Genomic DNA, 14095 nt, shown 5'->3' with positions numbered 1-14095 from the left:
TCTGCTCCCAGAGATGCTGGCTCCAACCGAGCCGTTACTGCTGCCCAGTGCCCACTACATCATCAGTGCACCAAGTGGCCACCAACCCAAGACCATCCCTAACCTGGGTTGTAGGGACCTGGACAAGTGACCAAGGGCTCATGTAAGAAGAACCAAACTTGTTTCTGATTTATACAAAACTGCTTTAGTGACAAAAGAGCTGAAAACCACTCTTTGGTGCGTTTCTAGTGCCATCAAGAAGCCCCGTGTGGTCCCCAGACCTGAGTCCCTTCCAGGCCTCAGATCACCAACTGCATGGAAGGCCAAGAGGCTCTTCTCAGTCACCTTCTCCCAGTGCAACACATCCTAAGGGAGGGATCTGTCACTGAGACCACATAAACACCCTTCAAGACCCTCCACTGAGGACCATTTTCCTTCCAACCACACCAGTGTGGGCTGGAAATACCCCTGTGAAGTGCTCTGACATCACAGTTCCTTCTTGGATCAGGAGTGTTTCCATTGCTACCACTCTTCCCATCATTGAAGCCCCATTGACACCCATGGAGAGGGGAGCCAAACAGCAGCAGGAGCTTCAGTAAATGATGCTTCCAGCCTGGAGCCAGCCCAGCCAAGTCCCTGAGACACTGCATCACACCTTGAGAGGTGCTGAACCCCATGAGAGGGTGGGAGAGAGCAGAGTCCAAACCTCAGCAACCACTGGGCGATGGGGCGAAGAAATACACAGCCAGGAGGATGAAGTAAACCATCACCAGCACCGTGCCTAGAGGAAACAGAGCAGGGTGGAGGGGTTACAACATGGAGCAAGGAGGGAGGTTGCTTTCAAAACCTTCTAGTGAGGTCTGGATTAGCCCCACTGTAGAGGACTTCCATGGATCACTTTAAAGCCTCAATTAAAAGGGGTTTAAATTCTCTTTTAAGGATGGAAAGGGAGTGATCCCCCTCGGAGCTACTACAGGGTGGCAGCTCCATCCCTGATCCAGCACCTCCAATATGGTCAACCAAGACCTCAGAATTGCTCAAATCACCCCAGGCCAAGAGCTGCAGTAAGAAGATGACCCTAGGGCCATATCCAGCACAAGGAACATGGTCACACCAAGTCCCACAGCAACCTCATGGGTGAGTACTGAAAGTAATACCTTGGAAGTAGTCACATTTGCCATCCATGAAGATGTAGTTCATGAGCACCACGCTGAACATGCTGGCGTAGACATGGAGGTCGCTGAAGATAAGTGTGAAGTTGGTGGGCTACAAGGCAGAGATTTAGGGTTTAGGGTCTACCAGAACAGCCCCGCACTGACTGTGGCTGGGGCTTGAATGTCACCCCTTAGCCCCCCTGTGCCACATGTCCCTAGGGCTGGGGACAACATCAGCCAAGGTAGGAGGCATCTGACCCCCCTGCTCCCTGCAGTGAGGATGGTGCCTGCACCCTTGTCACATCTCATGGAGAGCTGTGTGTGCCCAAGCCTGCTGCAGGAGCTCACCCAAGGGCTACTCACATAGAAGATGGTGAAGAGCACCAGGATGGGGATCTGGAGCATGCAGACCTGGACAGCGATGCAGTTCCCAATCTCAATGCTGGAGAGGACAAAGGAATTAGGAGCTGCCAAGTGCCAGCTCCTCAGCAGCCCTTGGGTTGCTCAGGATAAGAACCACCCAACTTAAGGAACCAAACCACGCACCCCAACTTGGTTCTGCCCCCATTTTGGGGGTGGTTTTAAGTCCTTTTCACAGGGCAAGTTGGCAGGATCTGAGCCACCAGTGGCATGAAGCTGGGGAGCCCATCACTGGCACCAGGGCACAGCTATGGGACCAGAGGACATCCCAAACCCCATCCTGTGAGCCCCTCACCTCAGGCTCAGGTTGTTCTGCAGAGCAAACTGGATGCCATTGACAATCTCTGGCAGCTCAGGCACCATCGCCAGCACCGTGACACCGATGAAGTACTGCAGGGGAGAGGCAGATGGGATGGTTTGGGTTGAAGGGGCCTTAAAGCTCATCCAGTTCCAACCCCTGCCACAGGCAGGGACACCTTCCCCTAGAGCAGCTTGCTCCAAGCCCCTGTGTCCAACCTGGCCTTGAACACTGCCAGGGATGGGGCAGCCACAGCTTCTCTGGGCACCCTGTGCCAGCGCCTCAGCACCCTCACAGGGAAGAGCATCTGCCTAAGAGCTCACCTCAGTCCACCCTCAGCACGTGTGTATGGCCTCATCCTGACCCTGCACACCAAGCTCCTCAGTGCATGGAGCATCTCAGCACCTTTTCCCTCCCTGCTTTTGCGGCTTCAACCGCACCCAGGGGAGGTTCCCAGCACATCCTGGTCCTCAGAACCACCCAACCCTGCTGCATCCGCATCCCCGTCCCCATCCTCACCTGCGAGATGGTGGAGTTGGTGAGGATGGGGCTGATGTGCTCCGTGGCCAGGTCAGCACAGGCCGACATGCAGAGGGTGGAGAGCAGGAGGATGACCAGGGCCCGCCAGCGGGACCAGTGCACCACAGCGCTGTGGTGGTGGCCAGGCACTGGGGACAGAGCAGGGACATGGTGAGACACCCCAGGACAGGGACAAGAGCCAGCCCCTGCAGCCAGGACATCCCCAGCCTGGGGACACTCACTGTGACAGTCGCTGATGTGGATGTCATAGATGTGAGAGTGAGTTTTCAGGGTGAAGAAGAGGCCGATGAGGTAGGCAGCAGGGAGCAGGAGGGACACGGTGTACACCAGGGGTCTGTGGGACACGGGTGACACACACTTAGTGCCACCAGGGTCCGGCACGGAGACCCCAAAGGGCTTCCCTTGGGATGCTGGATCAGAGCCCTTCACTGGGGGCAAAGAGGGGACCGGGGATGGGTGCAGGACCACAGCCAAACCCTAATGCGGGGACAACCCTATCCCAATGGGCACTCACTGGACGTGGCTGTAGTAGAGGGTGCCGTTGTTATCCATCTGCAAAGACAAAGTGCCTGTCACTGGGGATGCAGGGGACAATGGACAGCCCCAGCGCCACCGCCCAGCGCGGGAGCAGGAGATGGATGGGCTCAGAGCATCCCCAACCTCACCCCATTGTGTCTGGGGGCCCCCTGTCCCCACTCACCAGGTCAAAGTGGCAGTTGTGGCACAAGTAGTGCCCCAGCGGGTTCTGGGTGACGTTGTGGCACTCCCCACAGACCAGCTTCCCATAGACCTTGGAGAAGAGCGTCGGGGCAAAGACACCTGTAGGGATGGAGGGACACGGGGTGAGCACCTGCAGTGGTGGGGACACCCACCCCATCCCCAACTCACCTCCAACAGAGAGGAAGAGCAGGGCTGAGCTGACACCGGCGGAGCGGCTGTTGAACCGCTGCTCCTGGTGCCGGATGCCCCCGATCACCATGCACAGACCCTTGGGGATGGAAAAGCCCTCATCAGTGCTCAGCAGGGAGCTCCCTGCAGGGACCAGGGGCTGTTGTGTTGTGCTGTCCCCCCTCACCTCACCCCATCTCACCGGGACGAAGAGGACGCAGCCGACCAGCGTCCCCGTCAGCGCGGACTTGACGATCTCGGTGTAGCAGCGGTTGCCCTCGCGAGAGCCCTTGATGAGGGCACTGATGTAGAAGGTGAGCTCCGTGATGGAGCCGAACGTGGCGTTCACCACCGCTCCCACTGCAAAGGTGCTCTGGGCTGAGATGCTGGAGGAGGGGGAGGAAGAGGGTGTCAGTGGGGCCAGCACCACCACCAAAGGTTCCCCCCCCCATCACCACTCACCTGGCGATGGCCATCCCGATGTAGTAGGAGAGAGGCATGATGGAGAGCAAGGCCAACGTGAACTTGATGGAGGAGCTGGTCAGGCGGTTGTGGCTGTCCACGTAACCCAGCACCAGTGTGACCAGCACCAGTGGCAGCAGGTCTGGGGCAAGGGGGTCAAGGAGAATGAAGTGGGCTTTGGGGTCATTCCCCCCCCACAACACCCTTCTCTGCATCCAAAGAGGGGAATCCTGCCCCTCTGCTCTGCTCTCGTGAGACCCCACTTGCAGCACTGTGTGCAGTTCTGGTGTCCTCAGCATCAGAAGGACATGGAGCTGTTGGAGCAAGTCCAGAGGAGGCCATGAGGATGCTCAGGGGCTGGAGCACCTCCTGTATGGAGACAGGCTGAGAACACTGGGGCTGTTCAGCCTGGAGAAGAGAAGCTGCGTGGAGACCTCAGAGCAGCTTCCAGTGTCTGAAGGGGGCTCCAAGGATGCTGGAGAGGGGCTCTTCATCAGGGACTGGAGTGATAGGACAAGGGGTGATGGGTTCAAACTGAAACAGGGGAAGTTCAGGTTGGAGATAAGGCAGAAGCTCTTCCCTGTGAGGGTGCTGAGGCGCTGGCACAGGGTGCCCAGAGAAGCTGTGGCTGCCCCATCCCTGGCAGTGTTGAAGGCCAGGTTGGACACAGGGGCTTGGAGCAAGCTGCTCCAGTGGAAGGGGTCCCTGCCTGTGGCAGGGGTTGGGACTGGAGGAGCTTTAAGGTCCCTTCCAACCCAAACCATTCCATGACCCTATGGAAGGATACTGACAGCAAACACATTGATGCCATCCACAGCATATTTGTAGTAGTAGGGGTTGACCGCACTGTAGCAGCACAGAATCACCTCCCCTTCCAGCGGCACCTCTGTCTGCAGAGGCACAAGTGGGTGACACTGCTCCAATCCCCCCATCCCTAACCCCACCTTGGAGCAGGGATGCGGGACCCTCACCCCTGCCTCGAGGCACCCACCATGCGGAGGCGCCGGACGAGCACCCTCTGCGGGGGCAGCAGCAGGACGTGGGCAGCGGTGCAGGCGCTCAGCTTGGCCACGGGGATGAGGAACACGAGGAGCCACGCGGCGATGCTCACCAGCCCGTGGGCCACCACCAGCACTGGGTAACCCAGGCACAGCCACACTGCGGAGCCCACGCATTGCTGGGGATGGGGGGGGGGATGATGACACAGCTTTAGTTTGGGGGTTCCACCCCAAAGACTCACCCCAGGGGAGCACCCGTGGGTGCTATCCACACCACGCTAAGGAAGGGGGTATCAGCACATCCAGTACAGGGCTCACCCAGTATCCAGTGTCCCTCCAGCACCGTGGGCGCCAGCGGTGGGGCAGAGGGCCACCGAGCAGGGGTGAGCTCTCCTCTGCGCCAGGTTTACACACCCAGTGGGATTTGGGGGCCTGGAGGAAGATGGGGATGTCAGGATGCTCCCAGGATACCCCAACCACCTCCTGCCATGGCATTCCAATTGGGATGTGCCGTTACCTCCACTTTCTGGATCACTTTGCCAAAGGGCCAGAGGAAATACCCAGCCAGGTCCCAGCAGAGCTGCCCTGCGGGGACACGAGAATCAGCTCTGGTGGGGACACGCACATCCCCTCCAGCTCCAGGGCAACCCCATAGAGAAGGGACCCATAAGGCCCACAGCCCACCCACCCCTTCCCACAGGGGTCCCAATCTGGGGCTCACCATAAGGAGCCCCCACAACGGTGATGAACATCACAGCAGCCACGATGCCATAGAAGAGCCAGAGCCACCAGCCGAAGAGCAGCAGGTAGAGGATGTTCCCACACGTCACCGTGGACCCTGCTGAAGGGGAAGCACAAGACGGGTCCATTCTCCCCTACACCAGCCCAAATCCATGCTGCCACGACCACCAGGGACCTGTCCCCATGGGCACCCACCTCCAGAGCCCCGGATGATGTTGAGGTCGGAGTAGAGCTCCTTGACTATCTCAGAGCGGTCCTCCCATGGCCGTGCCGTCACGTGGCTCTTCCACTTCTTGAAGCCAAACTGGAGAGGGACGTTATAGGGGGTGAAAGGGGGAAAACAAAACCCATTGACCCACCATGGCCATCCAGGAGCACCCATGGGTGCCCCCCCCCCCATCATGCTGCAGGCACCCACCTTGTAGTTGTTGGAGAGCTTGTTGGCCTCCACAGCATTCTCGGCCGTGAGGGTGGTTTTGACCACGCAGCTCTCACAGACCTCCTCCGAGTGCTGGTGGCAGCAGGACAGGGGGGACACAGCTACGGCGACAACGGGTGGCAATGGGTGGCAACTGGTGGCAATGGGTGACAACCCCCCCCCCCCATTCCTGATCCATTCCCATCCTACCTGTGGGGATGCGGGGCCGGTGCAGGTGGCAGCCCAGGTCGCTCACATCTCCCTGCACGTTGTTGATGGTGGAGCAGTGCCGGTCGCAGAGTGAGCCCCGGCGGGGGCCATCGCTGTCACCCCGGGGTTCAGTGGCCTTGGGGACATCTGTGGGGGGGGGGGTGGGACAGGGTCACACGGGGGCCTGGGCTCAGCACCCTGGGTCACAGGGTGATGCTGTGAGGGGCTGTCCCCCTGGCCCCCAGAACATACAGGGAGGATCCATGGAGCTCCCAGAGGATGGGTGGGAAGGGGGAATCCATTGGTGCCAAGGATGGGGATGGGGGATGCCAGCAGTGTCCAGAATGGGGACAGTCGCCAGAGCAATGCTCAGGAGTTGGGGGACCCTACTGGTACCCAGGATGGGGTGGGGGGGACCCCAGTATGATACTAAGGAGCTGGGGGAGACCCCACCAGTGCTGAGAACAGGAGGAGCCCCCAGGACCAAAGCAATGCTGGGGATGGAGAGACCACACCAGCACCCAGAACAGGGTGGGAAGGACCCCAGGAGGAAGGAGGAGGAACCCCACCGGTGCTAAGAAAACCGGGACCCCCAGTGCCCAGAGCAATGCTTGAGATGGGGGGGGGACTCCACCAGTGCCCAAGACAAGGTGGGAGGGAGTACGCTGGGGCAATGCTCGGGAGCTGGGGGTATCACGGTGCATTGCTTGGGGGTTAAGAAAGGAAATTACCATTGCCAAAAATGGGGGAGCTCCCCAGTGCCCAGAGGAATGCTCAGGATGGAGGGACCCCACCAGTGCCCAGGAGGAGGTAGAAGAGAGGTGGAAGAGTCCCAAGCAGTGCAATGCTTGGGACTGGGGACCCCTCAGTGCCCAGAGCGATGCTCGGGATGGAGGGACCCCACCGGTGCCCAGGATGGGATGGGAAGGTGCACCCTGGTGCGATGCTCGGGGATAGGGAGGGGGACCCCAGCGGTGCCGAGAACAGGGATACCCCCCAGTGCCCGGAGCGATGCTCGGGAAGGGGGAACCCCGCGGGTGCCCAGGACGGGGTGGGAAGGACCAGGCCCCCCCTCCATGCCCTCACCGAACGCGTCCTGCGCACAGCAGCAGCAGCGGCGGCGCCGGCCGGTCTCGGTCTCGCTGGCCATGGCGGAGCAGCGGCGGTGCCGGGGGTCGCAGGGATCGGTTCCCCCCGCCGGGGCCAGGTGGGATTTAACGGGCGGTGCCGGGCATGCGCGGGGCGCGCCCCCGGGAGCCGCCCCGTTCCCACCGGGAGGGGCCCGGTCTGGTCCCCTCCCGAGCCTCGTCCGCCGGGAGCTGCGGTGCGGAGACAGCGAGGCGGGTGCGAGGGAAGCGGGGTGCACAGGGGACGGGATGCGCGGTGAATGGGGGTGCACAGGGAGCGGGGCACACAAAGCGTCCGGGTGCACGGGGATGTACGGGAAGCGGGGTGGCACTTCCAGTCAATTGCCAGCACCTATAATAAATGCTCGGAGCAAGGCAGAGGGATTCCAGCCGCTCCAGCCAATGAGCCAGCTTCACTTGAAGCTCAGGTGATACCTCTAGAGCATTAGAGCAACCGTTAGAGCAGAGACTAGGGCTCCATTCAAGGTTGAGCCCAAGTAATTCAGAGATCATTGTTAAGCCTAGTGGAGCCCTTTGAAAGGAAGAGGATGAGATGGGAAGAGTTAGAAGGGCATGGGAAAGTCATCACCTCCCAGCTGAGCCCATTACCTGTATTTTCTGTCCCCAGGGATAAGAAAACACAAGTGCAAAAGGTACCCAAGATTTCAGTATCTTCCTTTCCAATCCACACCAGCCCTGTCTGGGAAAATGTGCTCCCAGCAGACCTGCGGGACAGCAAGGCTCAGAAGTGCAGGCTGCAATCCTGAACCTGGCACTGTGCAGATTGACCTGCCAACATCACTAAGGGACTGTTTCCTGCTCTTTTACTCTGTCGCCCATGCTTGTAACCTGTCTAACCCCCCTTTTGTCTCCTCACAGTCCTGCCCATGCTGCTGGTGCCAGAGACCCGCTCTGAGCATCGCACTGGCGGATGATGAGGGCTCTGCTGGGAAGTCTCTGAACTTGAACTGCTGGGAAGAGCTCTGAACCAGACTGATCCATCCCCTCATCCGAGTCACTTCCTGGCGAGAGGGAAGGAGATGCTGATCCTCATAGGATTCTTCATTTCCAGGTAGGAAAGCCATGTCGCTTCCAGCCATTTGTCTCAGCTGCGCAGACTGGGTCAATTGCTGAGGTGAGCAGCTCGAGAGAGGACGCTTTCAACACCTGAGCGGGGGCGAAGCTCAGCATCCAGGGCCTCGGCTCAGAGGGACGAGAGCCAGCGAGGGAGCCTCGAGTCCTCGCCAGCCCCTGCCCAGGGACTCACAGGGGGCAGAGCCAGGGGGAGCGGTACCAGCCCTGAGGGGGTAAAAACCTGCCCCAGGGAGCGCGGGGAGGCAACAAAGCGGGCAGGCGAGCGGGATGGTGAGCACTCGCCTTATGGCCAGGGCCCGCTCTGGGAGCTCTGCTCCGGCTGCCCCAGCCGTGGCAGCGTAGGCACCCAGACAGAGCCGATGGGAGGGGAGGCTGCAGTGTAGAGAGTGCCTGGACTGGACTTGTGAGGGGAGGGTGCGCAATGGGCAGGGCTGCACTCGGTGCAGGTCCTCCTGCAGCAGGGGCTGAGCTGCGGGACGCTGTCAATAGGCTGCAAGATGGCAGGGAAGCTGAGAGGAAGCAGCACTGCTTGCTCCAGGCCCAAACTGTGCAGGGGCCTCAAGCGTCCCCTGTAGCTCATGGAGGAGAGAAGGAGGCCGTTAACCCAGAAAGGTGGGAATTAGGAACAAAAAAAAACCAACAAAAAAAGGAGGAAGGGGACAATCAAAAGCAAGGGGCTTCCTCCTGAATCTGTTGTCCCCACCCAGAACCGCTTTCCAGTTCTGCAGGGGGCTAACGAGGACACACACTCGCAGCATGAACAACCGACTGGTGCACTGCGAAGGAAGATCTCTGCTGGTGCTGCCAGGAAAAAGCGGCGGGTCGTAGTAGTAGGGGACTCTACTTTGAAAGGCACAGAAGCACTCGTCTGCTATCCTGACCCGGTCTCAAGGCAGGTGTGTTGCCTACCTGGGGCATGGATCAGGGATGTTGCAGAGAGGCTGCCTGCTCTAGTAAGTCCCACTGACTATTGCCAACTTCTCATGATCCATGTGGCTGCTAGTGATATAGACAGCAGTAGCCCAGAGAGCATTAAGAAGAACTACGGAGCCCTGGAGAGGTGGTCAGGGGCTTTGGAGCTCAGATAGTCTTTTCATCAATGCTCCAGGATAAAGGGGAGCACCTTACAAAAGGCTAGGCCTGATTTGCCAGGTTAATAAATGGTTAGAAGAGTGGTGCCATAGTAAAGGGTTTGGGTATCTAGAACATGGGACTCAATCTGGGAGGCCAGGTCTAGTGGAGGCTGGTGGAGCTGATGCAACAAAGAGAGGTTTTGGTAGTATTGCCCGGCTGGTCAAGAAAGCTTTAAAGTCCATGTGTTGCGGGAGGGGGCATCATTCCATCCCAGCACTTCCAGTCAATTGCCAGCACCTATAATAAATGCTGGGAGCAAGGCAGAGAGATTCCAGCCGCTCCAGCCAATGAGCCGGCTTCACTGGAAGCTCAGCTCAGATACCTCTACACAAAAGGGCCTGTAGTATGGGGAACAAAGGAGGAGTGAGAGATGTGTGCACGTCTGCAGGGGTATGATGGAATAGGCATCACAGAAACATGGTGAGATGGCTCCTATAACTGGAGTGTTGGAATGGAAGGTTAGAGGCTCTTCAGAAAAGGCAGGCCCGGCAGGCGGGGAGAGGGAGTTGCTGTTTATGTTAGCGATAGGCTGGAGAGTATGGAACTCTGTCTGGGGACAGGTGATCAGTCAACAGAGAGTTTGTGGGTCAGGGTTAAAGGGAGAACAGCAATGGGAGACATTACTGTGGGGATCTGTAACACACCGCCTGATCAGGGACACTCTGTGGACGAAGCGCTCTATAGACAGATAGGAACAGCCTCACGCTCACAGGCCCTTGTCCTCATGGGGGACTTGAACCACCCTGACATCTGTTGGAACGATGGTGCGGCCCGGCACAAGCAAGCCAGGAGGTTCCTCTATTGTGTGGAAGACAACTTCCTTCTGCAAGTAATAGAGAGGAGCCAACAAGGAGAGGTGTCATGCTTGCCCTCGTGCTCACCAACAGGGAAGGGCTGGTTGGAAATGTGATGCTCCAGGGCAGCCTTGAATGCAGCGATCATGAGATGGTCGAGTTTGAGATCCTCAGGACAGTGAGAAGAGCATGCAGCAAGCAAGTGCATCCCTGGGTGCCCAGTGGCCATGGGCACAACGCTGCCGCCATCACAAAGCGTCAGTGGTTGCTGTGGAGTTGCCTGTGACCAGCTGGGAGTGTTTGGAACTGGTGAGGGCATGGCATCTCCATGGAAACCACGGGGGCATTGTTACATCTTTCATGTGGGGTATTTAAGGCCCTGGAGCACCCTAGAGGTGGCAGTTGATCTGTGAATCCACGGCAAGTCTGCATCCATGGACACAGAAGATGCCAGCGGATCAAACGCCCGCTCCCAGCCTGCCAAGGGCAGGCCAGGAGTGCAAAGGCGACGCCAGGTGAGGGCTGGGGCAGGAGTGGGAGGTCGGTGGTGGGACGGGGCCACATGGAGCTGCCTTGGTGGTGGGGCTGGGCTTGCCAGCACTGCGAGGGCTGCTGTGCTAAGGCAGCCGCCTCCATCACACACCTCTTCCTCCTCCTCCTCAGGAGACAGAGGAAAGAGATTCTTGTGATGATGGTGAGCAGGAGGCAGCACCACAGGCAGAGAGTCAGGCACCTGCCCTGATCAGCCCTGATGCGCATGAGATGGTTCCACAGGGAGCAGCCCTGCTCATCACAAGGGAGCGTCTGGTCCAGGCTGTGGCTGTGGAGGAGGAAACCAGCCAGCAGCTGGCAGAACCTCAGGACGTGACCCAAACCCTGGGTGCGGCACTGGACAAAGAGGAGAAAGAGTGGGAAGAGGGCGTTGATAAAGTGCTGTTCCAACAGGAAGAGATCACCATCCGCAACATCTGGATCAACCCCTTGGTCCCAGAGCTCTTCCAGGACGCCCAGGCCGATATCCAGGAGGGGTCTGGCTGCCCCAGCAGCAGGGGCATGGATGGGACAGAAGAGGCTACTGCAGACCTGCAGAACACGTCTCCTATCCCAGCTGGACCCACAGGCACCGAGTCAGCAGCTTCTCCGTTAGCTGGAGCTGCAGAGGAACAGGAGCTCTGCGCACCTCTCACTCCAGTGGCACACGAGGAGGTGGCACCGGCACCGGTTTCCCCTGCCTGTGGCGAGCAGGAGGAAGCACCACAGGCACAGAGGCAGGTACCTGCCCTGCTCAGCCCTGATGCCTGTGAGATGGTTGCAGAAGAAACAGCAGGGAACATCACTGAACAGGTCCTGATCATGAATCCGGCTGTGGTCCAGGGAGCCAGCCAGCAGCTGGCAGAACCTCAGGACGTGACCCAAATCCTGGATGCAGCAGTGCCCAAAGAGGAGAAAGAGTGGGAAGAGGGCGTTGATAAAGTGCTGTTCCAAGGGGAAGAGATCACCATCCGCAACATCTGGATCAACCCCTTGGGCCCAGAGCTCTTCCAGGACGCCCAGGCCGATATCCAGGTGGGGTCTGGCTGCCCCAGCAGCAGGGGAATGGATGCGACAGAAGAGGCTACTGCAGACCTGCAGAACACGTCTCCTATCCCAGCCGGACCCACAGGCACCGAGTCAGCAGCTTCTCCGTTAGCTGGAGCTGCAGAGGAACAGGAGCTCTGCGCACCTCTCACTCAGATCCCTGCAGCAGAGGCTGGAACATCCCATGTTCCTCCAGGAGCAGGTGACAGCGGAGATGCAGCAGCTTCTCCCTTGTGTCGGGACTCTCGGCGCCAGGTGAGTGAGGTGCATGCGGCTGACACCCGGGATCCCAAGGCCTTGGATGGCAGCTCCCAGGGGGCTTGTGACAGGGCTATTTCTGGTGCTCCCTGTGTCACCCAACTGACATTGCCCCCATTCCCTGCCTGTGCTCTTGCTACCCTGCAGGGTAGGGTCAGACGCTTTGTGAGGAAACACCTGGGCAAGGCTGTGACTGTCATCCAGGGAACAAGGCAACAGCAGGTGGAAGAGCCAGACGTGGCACTAAGGTTGGATGTGGAGTCACCGTCACTGTCGCCTGCTGTAGTTCAGGACAGCGAGAACCAGCCAGGTACTTCCCCGAGTTGGGTGGCACCCAGGCCAGGCCGGCAGCAGTGCGTGCATGCGTTCGGCTGTGTCCCAGCCTCCCCTGCACGGGCTGCGGGCTGCAAGCCTGCGGTGAAAAGGGCCACGAGGATGATCAGGGGGTTGGGACACCTCCCGTACGAAGGCAGGCTGAGAAGGTTGGGGCTGTTCAGCCTGGAGAAGAGAAGGCTGCATGGAGACCTCCTAGCAGACCTTCCAGTATCTGAAGGGGGCCTATAGGGATGCTGAGGAGAGACTCTTCATTAGGATCTGTAGTGATAGGACAAGGGGTAACGGCTTCGAACCTAAACAGGGGAAGTTTAGACTGGATTTAAGGAGGAAGTTGTTTACTGTAAGGGTGGTGAGGCGTTGGAATGGGTTGCCAGAGGTAGTCCCTCGCCTGCAGCTCTTCTTCACCCCCACAGGCATTGCCACTCTTCCAGACCCAGGAGCAGCCCCACGGCGACGACTCCATCGCTTCAGGAGAGTGCTGAGGGCTCTGCGCAAGTCTTTCCGTTTCTCCTGCTTCACCCCACGTGTGCAGGAGTAGCGCCCTGCTGACAGCACCAGGCCCAAGGGAGCTGTGCCGAGGATGTCGTGCTGCAGCCTGCACTTGTTGTGGCTGCTTTCTTGGGCCAATAAAAATAATTCTTTCCCCCCCCTCCCACCAGTGCTCGTCTCTGCCTGTACATTGGGTAGAATATGTTTGTGTCATTCATGGGCCTCTATATTTAATTAGCGTAAAACAACTGACTTCGATCTAAGCGGCTACCTATCTGTTGCAATTAGTTCTTGCTTGATAATTAATTGCCAATGGATGATTAAAGACTCGTTTACTGAGGGTTAGCAGCAATCAAGACATGTATCTAGTACTCGGGGGATTCACTATGCAGTAACTGGGTTGTTGAATTGAATTCTTATTGGAGACCTTTAAAGTGTGACCTGAGAAAACTTCTCTGCAGCCAGTGGGTCCTCTAAGGGCTTGCTCGTGCCCTCCTGGATCTGCTGCCAGGGGCAGTATTGCTCCTAAGAGGGGGAGGCAGTGTGGATCCTCCTGGCTCCCTGGGGGGAGTAACTTGCTTCCATCTGCAAGTTGAAGGTGGAAAAGCAGGATCTCAGGTCTTGGATGTGTTGGTGGAGCAGCCAGAGCCTCTTGGTCATGTTGGATGACGGCTGTGCAAGGTGTCAGCTGGTTGGTGATTTGCTCTGCATGGTGGCAGCAGGAACCAGTTACCAAGTACACACATGGTGTGGGGGGAGCTGAGATACCAGGAAAAAGTAGCAGGCAAGGATGGCAAGGCAAAGGAAACAAAAAACAGATGCAGTGGAAACAGAAATGCAGATGACCACCGTTGTGGAAAAACGACGGGAGACAAGTCCATCCTATAATGCAACTGGTCTCGTTTATTGAACGCTCGGTAACAGGTTATATAGCATCTATAATGAGCTCATTCATAGTGCAAAACCTGAGCTCATTATTGGTTAATTGCTAAATGTAAACGCCGCCCCTCTTGTGGTTAACTTCAGCAAATTAGAGCCTCTTTTTGCACCCTGTTATTGCAAAAAGGGACTTTCCCGCTAGCACAAGGGCACAACGACCTTGCCTATGATTGGTTGCCAGGCTGTTGCGTATACCTTGCTTTTGTTACTGGCCCACAAGCCGTACGTGCTCTTCAT

The 14095-nt window shown here is 58.2% G+C and overlaps 1 protein-coding gene and 1 long non-coding RNA gene across 3 annotated transcripts; one reads left to right on the top strand and one right to left on the bottom strand.

Moving 5' to 3' along the window:
• Nucleotides 1-7285, bottom strand: LOC133208749 (uncharacterized). The gene is made up of 20 exons (XM_061346843.1): nucleotides 7195-7285; nucleotides 6109-6255; nucleotides 5899-6020; nucleotides 5676-5784; nucleotides 5461-5577; nucleotides 5257-5324; nucleotides 5058-5171; nucleotides 4733-4918; nucleotides 4529-4631; nucleotides 3742-3883; nucleotides 3482-3665; nucleotides 3280-3379; nucleotides 3092-3210; nucleotides 2906-2943; nucleotides 2613-2725; nucleotides 2371-2519; nucleotides 1849-1943; nucleotides 1497-1575; nucleotides 1137-1245; nucleotides 1-760 (listed from the first exon to the last, which is right to left on the bottom strand). The coding sequence occupies exons 1-20, from the start codon at nucleotides 7256-7258 to the stop codon at nucleotides 687-689; spliced, it is 2232 nt and encodes a 743-aa protein (XP_061202827.1). The 5' UTR covers nucleotides 7259-7285; the 3' UTR covers nucleotides 1-686.
• Nucleotides 7286-11986: 4701 nt separating this feature from the next.
• LOC133208730 (uncharacterized) lies at nucleotides 11987-13055 on the top strand. 2 transcript variants are annotated; one of them, XR_009724504.1, is made up of 3 exons: nucleotides 11987-12100; nucleotides 12242-12404; nucleotides 12844-13055. It is a non-coding gene; the product is annotated as an uncharacterized LOC133208730 (long non-coding RNA). The 2 variants fall into 2 exon arrangements; XR_009724505.1 differs by having other exon boundaries at nucleotides 11988-12091.
• The last annotated feature ends 1040 nt before the right edge of the window (nucleotides 13056-14095 follow it).

Source organism: Neopsephotus bourkii, unplaced genomic scaffold (assembly GCF_033783945.1).
Source record: "Neopsephotus bourkii isolate Nb327-2 ecotype Australia unplaced genomic scaffold, CSIRO-AGI_Nbou_v1 NB_281, whole genome shotgun sequence".
In the NCBI taxonomy this organism is placed as follows: Eukaryota; Metazoa; Chordata; class Aves; order Psittaciformes; family Psittacidae; genus Neopsephotus; species Neopsephotus bourkii.
This window is presented reverse-complemented; position numbering and strand designations above follow the sequence as displayed.